The sequence below is a fragment of the Drosophila arizonae genome, chromosome 2 (assembly GCF_054131065.1).
Source record: "Drosophila arizonae isolate 15081-1271.41 chromosome 2, UAZ_ARI_1.0, whole genome shotgun sequence".
In the NCBI taxonomy this organism is placed as follows: domain Eukaryota; kingdom Metazoa; phylum Arthropoda; class Insecta; order Diptera; family Drosophilidae; genus Drosophila; species Drosophila arizonae.
In genome coordinates, this window is record NC_142922.1 from 14,282,407 (window position 1) to 14,295,535 (window position 13,129).

General features: G+C 35.9%; 1 protein-coding gene across 2 annotated transcripts; it reads right to left on the reverse strand.

The window, feature by feature from the left end:
* Positions 1 to 116: 116 nt before the first annotated feature.
* On the reverse strand, positions 117 to 12,345 carry LOC108609208 (organic cation transporter protein). Of its 2 annotated transcripts, none has more exons than XM_018000942.2 (6): positions 11,765 to 12,345; positions 5,512 to 5,911; positions 4,909 to 5,176; positions 1,017 to 1,579; positions 799 to 944; positions 117 to 732 (listed from the first exon to the last, which is right to left on the reverse strand). In XM_018000942.2, exons 1-6 carry the CDS (start codon positions 12,119 to 12,121, stop codon positions 640 to 642), a joined length of 1,827 nt encoding a protein of 608 aa, XP_017856431.2. In that variant the 5' UTR covers positions 12,122 to 12,345; the 3' UTR covers positions 117 to 639. The 2 variants fall into 2 exon arrangements, with proteins under 2 accessions (XP_017856431.2, XP_017856432.2); XM_018000943.2 differs by lacking the exon at positions 11,765 to 12,345 and adding an exon at positions 9,286 to 11,731.
* Between the last annotated feature and the right edge of the window lie 784 nt (positions 12,346 to 13,129).

Below are 13,129 nucleotides of genomic sequence, written 5' to 3' on the forward strand. Positions count from 1 at the left end.
AATTCAACTGATAAATGAAAGATATTGGGGAACTATGTTATGATTTCATATAGCTTTCGATTAATAAAGTAATTGAGGAAATGTATTCATATTAAATAAAATGAATTTATGCTCGATCAGTTTTAATATTATTATTTATTCTGTTTTATATTATTCTTTTAAATCAAAGAACTTAATTTAAGACAAACACTACTCGCAAATTCGATTTAGTGTAATGCTTATTTATTAAATGATTATACAATCTTAAGCAAAAGCCAAGAGGAGCATGAGCAACATGTAGGTAGACAGACAAAGGCATATGTGTCAATAATTAGCTATGTAGATGATAATGATTAAGACATTTTCTCTTAATTGATAAATATAACTTTAACTAACTTAGTATCACGAACGAAGTACGTCCGGTTAATGTCAATAAATCTAAAATATCAGAGTCTACAGAAATATTAACAATTTAAAAAAACTTTTAGAAAACTTTTAAAATTTAAATGATTTATAAATATATGTACGTGTACTAAAAAAGCATAAAATGATAGACAAACGCTGAGAAAAATGATTTTGTGAAGGCCCATTGGCCGATATTGCCAATATATCACAGTTAGAAATGTACATAAAATAAATACAAATACGAAGAGATAAAAACTATTCGACGTCCTTCATCAACATGATGGCAACAGCGCCAATCAAACCGCAAACTCCCATTATATTCAGAGGAAGCAAAGCATCATAATGCTCCTAGAAGTTTGAGAAAAATAAATTATTCATTGGAAGGGTAACAATAGTTGGACCTCAGTAACTTACCAGCTGCCACAAGGAGGGGACCAGAATGAGAGCTATGCCTGATGCCAAGTTACCCATGCCGACGCCAAAGTTGCGAACAATAGTGGGATACTGCATAGCCGTGTAGGTGGGTATAATGGCATTATTGGCGCCTATTAAACACTTGGCTGGAAGACAAAATTCAGGTTACATACAAGTACAAATACAAATATGTATATTAGTTTCTATCGGACACTCACCTATAGTGGCGAGAGCAATGACGCCTGACTGGTTGTGTTCGTTTTGGGGCACCAGGTTGGTGGCCAGACAGCAGAGGCCAGGCAGCAACATGTAGCCCAGCAGGCTGCGCCTGATACCGGCTTTGATGACTACGAAGATGCTGATGCATATCGAAATGGACTCCACACTGCCGGCTACTGCGCTATTTACGTAGACGTTGCCACCCAAGTTGCTCAAGTGCAGCGTCAGGCCAAAGTAGATTATAATTAGGGTGAACCAAATAATCAGAGTGAGCAGAGTGGTACGCCAGTATTTGCTGCCAAAGACCACAAACAGCGGATTTACATGCACATTCAAGTGAGGTACATCAGATGGTATCTTGTTCTCCTCAACGACTGTGGTGACAGCTTCCGTCTGGGAGGTGTCCTGCCGCAATTCAATGGGTACGGCGGCTTCCAGCATCTTTTGGTAGTTGTTGGGCAGCACGGTGCCGTTCATCTTGGCGGCGCCCTCAATTAGACGATTCAGCTCCTCGAGGCGTCCCTGTGCCAGAAGCCACCGTGGAGATTCCGGCAGCCAGTACCTGTTGAAGCAAATAGAGAATCAATGTCATCTCTTTGTATTTATTGCCTGACCAATGACACTTTGGAATTTTTCATTTTCTTTCGATTTCGAGCAAGTCAAACAATGCCAATGCATAGCTACTGCAAAGGCGGCTAATCTGAGCGAATCGCCACGAGCAACTGGGATAAATATTGAGGAATGTGTGGAACGTTGCCTTTGTCCGTTCGAAATCTAATTGATCCCACGCAACAAATGCTGTCAATCCTTGGTCAGTGGCTGTCAGGAATTTGTTACACATTTCGTTTTCACTTTGAAGTTAAAAGCGAACGTGAAAATAACAATGAAATGGTTACCTAAACTTTTTGCTTCTATTTTTTTTATTTGACGCACTAAATGCGGTTTCAAGTCACATACTCGTAAACAATTCTGAAAGCTCGAACTTAAAACGATAAATTCAACAAATACAGACTTAAGCACAAAAGCAAGATGCAGAAGTCTAGTCGGAAGTAGACGACTAGGAGATATCCGGCAGCATTATAGTTGCCCAATTTACATATTCAAATAATTCAAATAACTATTTGCAAAATTTACCTACATTATTTTGAATTAAGTTCTAAATGCTGCCCATTTTTAATACAAATTTCGAATTCGGATTTATTTCTATCTGTTACATATTCTACAGAAAGCTTTGGAAGCTCATTTACAATATATTTTTTGTACACGTGCTACACGTAGCTACAAAATACGTTAATTTAATAGGTTGCTAGTAGTTCGTGTCACTCGTAGCAATAGCCCATAGATAATTTGGATATTTATGTATTTAACATTACTTTAATATAGGCACATGACTAAGTGACAAGTTAATCCAGAGAACTCATAGCCATATATGTAGATTTATATACATATATATATATATATATATATATATATATTGGGTAGTCTAAAAAGTCTTTTCGTATTTGTAATGAAACTTCAAATCATATTTTTAAATATTTATAATAAACTTTATTAAATCAAATATGCACCATTTTGGTCGACCACCTTTTGCCATTTTTCCACTAGAGACATAATTCCATTCGTGTAAAACTTTCGTGGTTTCTCTTTGAAAAACTGCTTCAAGTGATTTTCACAGGCTTCTCTTGAAGCCAACTTTACTCCGTTAAGGGAGTTCTGCATTGACCGAAATAAATGGTAGTCCGAAGTTGCAAGGTCAGGGCTATATGGTGGATGCATTAAAACTTCCCAGCCAAGCTCTCTCAGTGTTTGCCGGGTCATCAAAGATGTGTGTGGTCTGGCGTTGTCCTGATGGAATACGATGCCCTTTCTGTTGATCAGTTCTGGCCGTTTTTTTTCGATTGCTTGCTTCAATCTCATCAGTTGTCCACAGTAAAGTGTCGAATCAATCGTTTGACCAGGCTGAAGCAGCTCATAGTGGATTATTCCTTTCCAATCCCACCAAACACACAGCATTACCTTTCGAGCCGTCAATCCTGGCTTTGCGACCATTTGTTGAGCTTCACCACTCTTGCACCATGATCTTTTTCGCACATTATTGTCGTATTTGATCCATTTTTCGTCTCCTGTTACCATTCTCTTCAGAAATGGTTCGATTTCATTTCGTTTCAGCAAAGAATCGCAAATGTTAATTCTGTCCAATAAATTTTTCACAGACAATTCATGTGGTATCCATACATCGAGCTTTTTTTTGTAGCCAGCCTTTTCTAAATGGTTCAGAACCGTTTGATGATGAATGTTTAGTTCATTTGCGATGTCATGGCTGCTTATGTGACGGTCTTGGTCAATCCTTTCCATAATTTCATCGACTTTTTCAAAGATTGGTCGACCAGAGCGAGGTGCATCTTTCACATCGAAATTTCCTGAACGGAAGCGTGCGAACCATTGTTGTGCTACACGAACTGATAGAGCATCGTCACCGTAAACATCACAAATTTCATTAGTGGCTTGCGTGGCATTCTTCCCTTTTTTATACAAAAATTTCAAAATATAGCGAATTTCTTCTTTATTTTCACTCATTTTTGAACAGCTGTAACTTTTTTCAAATTCTTTGAATTACATTTTTTTTTTTTGGCAATCGAAGCTTAAAGTGCTACCAATCGAACACCACAATGTGTACACAATGTGATTGGTAGCACTGGAGATATACGACGCCAACGACATCTATTGGCAAAATACGAAAAGACTTTTTAGACTACCCAATATATATATATATATATATATATATATATATATATATATATATATATATATATATATATATATATATATATATATATATATATATATGCATTTTTTGTAGTTGTCATATTAATAACTAGAAAACTTTTATATTTTATGTTTATATTAACACTAATTTGAATTAAATGGCAAAGTTCGTTTAATAATAATAATAATAATTATATATACAGTGGTAAGTACAAAAGAAAGAAATATTTAATATTTAACGATATGACTTATCTAACACTTTTTTAAGAATTGCTTGAAATGAAAATAAATAAAATAATATATTTTAAATAGATCGTAGATAGTAAAAAGTAGTCAAGTACACATGAAACATCAATATCACTTGAAACCGGAAAGATTTTTCAGCTGATTGAATTCTTATGAAATTGCGCTATAGAGTTAATTGCGTTGTGTTAAGGATTTATTAATAGACTAACAGCTCAAAGCAGAAGCGAAAATTTGTTTAGCTCTGACATTCGAAATGAACATGAATAAACCTTAAAATGAATTTGCTTGACTGAGAAATCCTGTTACGTGTACTTTAAAAGAATTATAAACAAATATTTCATTCGGAATCAAAAATGATATTATCTTCGCATACAAATGTATAATTTAATCGTTATCATAAATAACGCAAGTTGTAAACACAGCTTTGAATCGAGATTAGAACGTTTAAGATTTTAGCAAGATTTACTAATTACTCATTTAATAATTAGTCAAAACAGCAAACAATGTAATTAACACAATACTGAAATCAAATGATTTATGTAATTTTGTATGAAAACAGTTGTATTGTGTTTAAGTAATTGAGTTTTAGACATTACGCGTGTGCAAATATACAGTGGTATACAAAATATATGTACATTATATATATTAATATATTCGATGAGACAGAAAACTTTAATATAATTTGTCGCTCCTTCAATGTTGGATAACTATAAAATACCTTGCTTAAATTTTTTAATGATAAAGAAATACATAAATTTAGCACTCATTGGATGCTGGATGAATCTGAATCTTATTAAAATTAGTAAACTTTCTGGATTCTTTAACTTAATAGATCTATGGAAAATTTTAATATTTAAAAAAATCATTATAGTTACTTACCAAATCGATAACATGACTAGCCATGGCCAGGATATGACCAGCTGCAGTGTGCGCCAGTCCCGGATCAGATAGGCAATGCCAGAGGACAGGACATAGGAGACGGCCACTGGCAAAATGTTTAATATGCCGATTATTGTGCGCCATTTGCCGGATACCAGCTCGACGACTAGCACGAAGCTAACAACAGTCACGGTCATTGATGCGAATCCAATTATAACACGTAGCGACATGAACATGGCCACCGATGTCGAGAAGGCCAAAATACCACCTGTGCACCAGTGTGATAGAAAGAGAGCAAAAACACGTGAAGCAGACAGTGAGAGAGGGCATGAGAGTGTCAGGCGGGAATGCCAGGTGCAAGGCCAGGCACGTAAATAAGAATGTAAACTCAATTAAAATCTGTACTGCGGACAAATGCAAATGCATGTGCTGCGAGCCCATACCGCACACTACAGACACCCACACCCACACCAAGACCCATACCGACACGTGGTCTGAAAAGTTTAATTTAAATGACATTTAGAAGATAGACGCCATGGCTGGACTGGACCAGCACATGCAATTTGCTCAGTGATTGCCCTATAAACTATTTAATGGACTCACCGAAAACGGTTTGTATAAGCACAAAGCTCATCAATGTGTGTCGCCGACCAAAACGGTCTGAGATCCAGCCGGACAGCACTGCTCCAGCTGCTGCGCCTATCAGAAAACACATTTCCACATAGTTTGTAATGTTGTTGCCACAAACTAAGCCGAAATCTTGCACCAGGGTCTTGGCATCGCCATCGACATCGGAGAACTCAAATTGCTGACACTTTCTGTAGCCCACTGCAGAGGTATTGCTCGGCCAATTGATTAGTTGTCCATTGTCTAAAATAACCTGACTATAGTCAATGTCTAGCAGTTGGCAGCCATTAGGGGTTTGACTGAGATTCCGCCATTCCGTGATGCTCAGGTTCTGAAGGTTTGCTGGCCTGGCACACCAAAAATCCTTTGGCGCGGTCTAGAATGTAGAATTAAATGAAATAAAATAAATGGTACTATGAATAACAAAATTAATTGATTATAAAAATGTTAGGTTTTAAATAAACTCTAAACGGGTTTAATTTGGTTTGATTTTATTTATTTCGATTTCTGTTAGGTATCATCGAGATTGGTTTTTGGATAATTAAGTAGATTATGCATTCAAAAACAAACAAAAGATTATTTATTTATTTTCATTTAATGATTTCATTCTAATGTTGATTAAATGAATGAATTTGACTAGAAGAAGTTCTTAACTTTATATATAATTTGCTTAAAATTAGTATTTCGAATAATGATTAGAGATATTCGACAATAAGCTTCTGTGTATCAGTAGACTCAAGTGAAACGATTCATACCCAATTATATTGTTTCACTCTCCCTTATACTATATTATTTAATGATTAATTAAAATTATACATGTTTTATATGTATGTATTTATATATGTATATTTTTATTCATTTAACAACTATTTTTAATGATTTTACTTTCACCTGAATTTTTTCTCTTTAGAACTTCATTCCATTAGTAAAATCGCTTTAGTGCAGTTGAATTCGTTGATTCCGGTAACACTTTTTTTTTTTTACTATTAATTAATCTTGATAGTTATAGTCGTTAAAGCATTTAAAATTTTACAATTTTCTCAAATTGGCTTTAGCTGTCTATTTTCATTTTCAAACAATTGACTTTCCTAGTGCAAAGCATTTCGAATGTGTGAGCTATGTAACAAGGTATTTAAGTAGTACTTAGAAAGCACATGGATTTAGTTTCATTGAATTAGGTGGAAGTAATTATAAAAAATTAATTTAAGAAACTATTGCAACCAAAACTATTCTAAATTGCAATAAAGTTGAATTGCCTGAGTAAAGCGTGCTTTTTATTATTTATACGTATATCAGAGTATATATGTTTGATTTGTATTCAATCGATAAGTCGATGTTAGGCTATACAATTAACTAATGGCAACTGGCGCTTACGATGGCACTTGGAAATTGATTAATTAACGCTGCATGCATTTGTATTTCGCTTTGGTCAATGGCGAAGTTTATGTAGATGTTGGCTGTAAAAAAACGATTGCATGTAAAAATAATAAAATGCAGGCCAATGACTTCTCATGAGTATTGAACATGGCTGTTACAGCAGGCGGGAAATTGGAAAACATACGCCTGCCTGGTTGGTTGGGATTGCCAGCGAGGCTGTTTGATGTTGATGTGGTGACTTTAATATGGAACAGACAGTCATCAATATCATGACATAGGAGAGTGGAGAAACAGGGGTAGATGGGAGGTCATTCACCGGACATGAGTACTCGGGCTTGAGCTACGGCGCATGGAGCGTATACGCTATGCAATTGTTCAACAGGTTGATTCGATTCCGCTTCGTACGTGCTTCCATTAGGAGTTGGTGTTGTTGTTATTGTGAGTGAGCAAATGGTTTCAAGTTCAAGTTGAAGTTCGTACTAAAACAACACAAAAACATTAACAACAGCAACGACACCAATGTCGACGCACGTGGAAAGTAAATTAGTCGATTTAATGAGAGCACAAGTAAAAGCTAATGCTCTGCGAAACTGCCGGCTGGTCTCGTTCCTTGATTAACGAGTTATATATGTGGACATATAACATTGCTGTTATCTATCCGTCTATGCCGTGCTCTCACGCCATAAACTGTGAGTCCGTGTAGCCGTTGTTTGTGGTTTCAACTGTTGCGGCGCATACTTGTCACGTTTCAGGCATTTGCATACAAAACCAACATAGAATTTTATAGCGTGGGCTCAGCCGCATGATCCCCACCAGGCTGCAACCATCAAGCCACACCACCCCACTGCACCACCGCTTATAAGTTGTGTCGTTTTGATGAATGAGTTTGCAGATACATTTGCACGAGCTCGAGCCGATTGTTGTCAGCGAGTATGTGTGTGCTTTTGTCTTATTTAATATTTGTTTTCTATTTTTATTTTTTCCACCTGATTGCAATTTAATATAATGACGACATCGGGCACACTGGTCAGCAGTCAGGCAATGTTGGATTGAAGATTACTTAACTGTTTAGAGCCTTTCTTAGAAATAAACAATTAATTGATTCCAATTAGGCTTGAAACTCAAGCCGACAATGCCTCTTTATATGAATAGCAAAGTGAAAAGTGTGGAGAGCCTTGTTATGTATTTAAAGTTTCCAACTCTTATTTATGTGCTGATCATATCTAAGGTAATTTTAAAATGAAAGTAATTATTTATATTATTTTATGTAATCCATACACAATTTGTTATTAGAATATGACGGTTTTGATGTAGACATATAAATACATTTTTAAGGGCGAATACTGAAAGATGACTGATTACAAATACCCCAGCAACACACAATAGATCTTGCAAACCTGTTGCCTTTTGCATTTGATAGCCTATTATTAATTGTGCTTGTGTGGGGTCATTGTATGATTACTAACCTACTGCAGTGGTATATACTTATAGATCAAATATATTCTGATATATTGGAGAACGCTTGGCATTTATATAAGTGTAAATTTCCAAAGAGAAGTGTAACCAGTGTACCTCTCTCGCAGGCAAACAAACTGGCCCAGCAATATTTGCGTATTTTTATTATTCTTAGTTAATTGATATATTTAGACACATTTAGCGGTCGCCATTGGCTCGGGGCGCCGGAGTAACCTTTCAAAGTTAACCTTGGTTAGCGCAACCTCTGGCCAGCACCTGATATAGATCAGTGGGTGTGGAAATTAATTGAAAACTTTTGCAGTCGCAACAACTCACATCCAAGTTTAAGGTGCTCGAAAATCGAGCATTTCAGGTAAGGTGAGTTAGTTATCAATATATGTTATATATCAGGCATTTAAGAACTCTGTCAGTTCACCGGAGTTCGATTGAGCCAGCTGGTCTAACCAGAATTGAATAAAATTGCTGAGATTTGTGAAGTATTTAAACAAACGCGTTTCTTAATAAAAGATGAATAACAAATTAAATAATTATATCTCTATTTAAAAGCGCTTTAGATTATATTTAGAAAATTACTCATTATGATCAGTTATGCTGTTTTAAACAACATTTCGTTTACTACATTCACACAATTCTTATCTACGACTTCTTATTCTACGACTACTTATTATCACAAAACACGGGCAATTCAAACAGAATGCTATGTGATTTGTGTGTGTTTTTATGTGATTGCTCGCAGAACATCAAAGCAGGTTACAAGTTGTTGGGGCTTGTTCGTGTCGCTATTGAGGCGTTGAAGTGCAACGACGCTCGCAGCGACTGCGATTGCGACTGCGAGTGTAACTGCAGTTAAGTAACTTATATGGCCAGGGTAAGGTCTTGGTTCTGGGGATCACTCACCTGAAACACATAGACGAATATGTGGAACGTACAAATGGCCTGGTGGATCGATAGCAGAGCGCACCACATGCGCTGCCAGCGGCTCACGGAGCCCAAAAGTCGTTGCAACGTCTTCATTTGGAGAAGTTCCAACTGCTCGGTGCCGACCATGGGCGTGGCTAGCAACATGGGCGACGACTCGCCAGCTGTATTTATTTCGACCGTTTGCATATTTTGAGCGCCCGATTTGAATCGAATTAGAGAGCAAAGTCAACCGACTACCACTTGCGACACAATTAAACTGATTTAGAATGTTTGCGAATTTATATATTTTCAGTTAAGAAACGCACTCAAAGCAGCAGCAAATGAGTGGACAATGAGCATATAGGCATATGCAAAGTTCGATTTTTATGCGTAACTAATGATTTCGTGTGTGACTGCTGAGAGCCTCGGCCATATAGTGGACCACAAGCGTGCTCTTTACTCTTACAACTGAGTTGTTAGACGGGCAGGTGTTGAAATCGAAGTGGAAGTCACTGTTGCACAGGTGCGCCATCATACAAGATTTTTAAAGGGGTATTCAGATAAAATTGAACAAAGCCGAAATGACGCTCAAAAGAGCTGCGCTTAACTGATGAACCGAGCTTTAGCATAAATTAACCCAGTTGAGCGTTGAATTTAGTTAAGCTCAAGCCATAAATCTCAGAGCCTCTTTACAAAAAAAAATAGGGATTGGAGCAAAAGAGTGAAGCCATTTGACCGCTTTCTGAGTGTTTCCAGACTGACATTTCTAATTTTAATTTATTTTTTTTTTTAAATATTTATTTATATGAGAATAATAATATATGTTTTTAAATTCTTAGACAACATTTATTTTTATTTGTATAAAATAATTAGAATATTTGTAAGATTTTAACATTTAATTTTAACATTCACGTGTGAGCAGTGTCAGCTCAGCTTTGCACATGCCTAAAATATTGCGATTTTTCATATTTTATCTCAGTTAAATTTTAAAGCTCAGTAGCATTTTCAGTGGGTAGGGTTAGGTAACTGAATCAGAATGAACAATATCAAAAATTATGCCGATCCCAAAATTGTGTTAACATACAAAGTCGGACATTTGCGTAAGCTAGTGGCTAAATGGACATAACAATTGTACTAATATGCAAATATATCAAATATATTTAAAAGCCTAAATTTTGTAACCCGCTTTTAATTATACGCCCTATGTACCATTACATAAAAATTGCATTATAGTAATACGTATATGGAGTTTCATATGATTGCAATTTTTATAATATTACATCATATGCAACCGATCAATTAGTTAAGCTTAGGTAATATTAGCTGCTCGTTAGTTAGCCAATTTTATTTCCGTGCATATAAGATTGGCCCCTTGATTGGGGGTTATGAACATGAAATTATTGACTGGTTAGTAGTCGTACTAAGGTACATATATCTTAAGTTCTTGACTTCTTGATGCTGCAATATTCTTTCGTATTTAGTAAGCTCTATTGTACACCGTACATGTCAAGGTACACTGTGGTTTGTTTCTTTTTTCTATATATTTGTTTTGGTTTACCTTTTCAAATGCACATTAGCACGCTAGTCGATTATCGTTATTATCGTGCCCCGAATCAAACAATCGAAGTGCCTAAATCGGTGTTCGCAATTGACTTGCACGCAAATTTATCTAAGTTTCTGACAGATATTCGCTGTGACAAACGATGGCAGATTGCAAACTTGAGAAGCCCATTGGGTGCGTATAAAATAAGTATGAACGCTGGCAATGCAAATTTCTCGAAGGTCAATCATGAGCGGATTTCATGGCACACGCGACATCGACAATGCCTTAAAGGCATGAAATTTTAACAAATTTCAGATAATTTATGTATGTATGTAGATTATACCACATATGTATTGCAAATAGGTATTATTATTCGCACTCCCATAGCCATTTATTAATTTCGTCGTATTGCTGTGTAAGAACCAGAACATTATCAAGTGGTGGCGGGCCGCATACTTATGATGCCCGGGGCTTTTATGTTATCACACGTTTTCTATTTCAGCAAGATAACAGACTACCAGCGAGTGTCGAATGTGAGATTTGATATTACTTATTTTTCTTTTTGCACTTACTCATTAAAAAACTACTGAAGTGTCCACTGCTGAGGATCAATACGGTTGTAGTATTTTAATTGAACCCATTTACGTCTTACGAAGTAAGCTTTTGGCACACATTTCTTGGTATATTTTGATAATGGAAGGGATCAAACGAAATTCAACCAATCAATCGATTGATCAGCTCAAGTATAACTTTCTCTTCCCATCACCGAACCAAATCAATTATTAAAACCGTTGCAATGCATAATTGCCTTCGATATGTCTTACCACACAAAACACTAAACAACAAAACACCGCAGGCAATTTATAATTTGGCTATGAGTGAGCGACGCAATCAACTGTGCAAATATTTGTCAGTCCACAAACAGAAACTTACCTGAAATACAAACATAAACAAATGAAATGTGGTGGGCAACTGGAAGAGGCAGAGCAGAAAGGTCCACATAAAGCTCCATTTGCGATAATGGCCCAGAAAATTGGATAGAACATCGCTATCAACATCCTGGCTAAGGTCCTTGACAGGGCTAGCGACTGGCACGCCGACAGCCATGAGGCCGACCTTCTTTAGGTCATCGGAGTGGCGACGAAAATCCATTGCAATTACTTTTATTTCCGGTGTGCCTGGAGCTGGCTTTGTCTCTCGGTAGCCGCCATAAAGGTTGGAATCAAGGCTGCCCCGTGAGCTGCCAACGCAATCAAAATTCAGGGAACCGCGACGCAAGACACCACTCATAGCGCAATCGAGGAAATACAAAATGTTGAATAGTCTAAGTGTAACACTTCTTCAAATTATTTCCGCTTCTGTACATATATTATTGCTTTTCTTTGCTGATCAATTGTACTGTTCGAAGTCGCGCCGTCGATTGTTTGCTTTGCATTTCGCGACGATCTAAATCCGTTAAAAGTTCAGTCAAGCTATTATAAATGATGAAAAGCTCAAAAGCTCTAAATGGCGGCATTGCCAGCTGCGTCAAATCTAATTGCAAAACTTCGCCTAAGTCAACGACTCGAAAGTTGTCGTAGGTTGAAAGCTTTCCGCCTAGAGCCATATGTTGCTTGCAGTAAACGTTTCCACATATGTATTACATATACATGTATTTATTTATTTATTTATTTTTTGTATTATTTTAAGCATATTTGTTTTGACACTAATTCATTTACGTTGCTGTGGTAATTTTGATTTACAACAAATTCATATATGTGTATGTCATAATTAACATTTTTATTTTGTTCTTTTCTAAAATCCAGTTGAGCATTGAGCATAGAACATCAGCTTTAAAGACGATTTAAGATGTAATATCGAAAAGTTAACATAGATTCTTACATTCTTTTCATTAACATTGAAAAACGTAACTTGATAGCTCTCGCATTATCCATACTTTAACATTACAAATTCATCTGTCATATATATTTTGTTTTTGCTTTTTTTTTTTAATCTTAAACTTACATGTGATTTTTTACTTGTATTATTATTTTTAAATATAAATTTTGCATTTTTAGATAAGCAGAATATGCTATAAATAAGCATAATATAAGGTTCTACTTAGCTCGTAAGTACAATTCAAAATAATTCATAAGCAAACAAAAAAGCCTACAGATAAGAACAATAATATTATAATATCTTTTGTAAGTACAACAAGCATTTTGACGGTTTCATATAGCAACAAATTTATAATTCTTAATATTTCTAGCCAATTGCTTACGCGATTAATTTATTATATTATATTCAACTACATACATT

What these genes read in the sequence shown, in the direction of transcription:
- LOC108609208 (XM_018000942.2), bottom strand. Translation starts at nt 12,121, where the DNA reads ATGAGTGGTGTCTTGCGTCGCGGTTCCCTGAATTTTGATTGCGTTGGC. An exon ending in GCTTATACAAACCGTTTTCG is followed by an intron (nt 5,177 to 5,511) that starts GTGAGTCCATTA and finishes ACTGGTGCACAG; the next exon opens with GTGGTATTTTGGCCTTCTCG. An exon ending in TCCCCTCCTTGTGGCAGCTG is followed by an intron (nt 733 to 798) that starts GTAAGTTACTGA and finishes TCAAACTTCTAG; the next exon opens with GAGCATTATGATGCTTTGCT.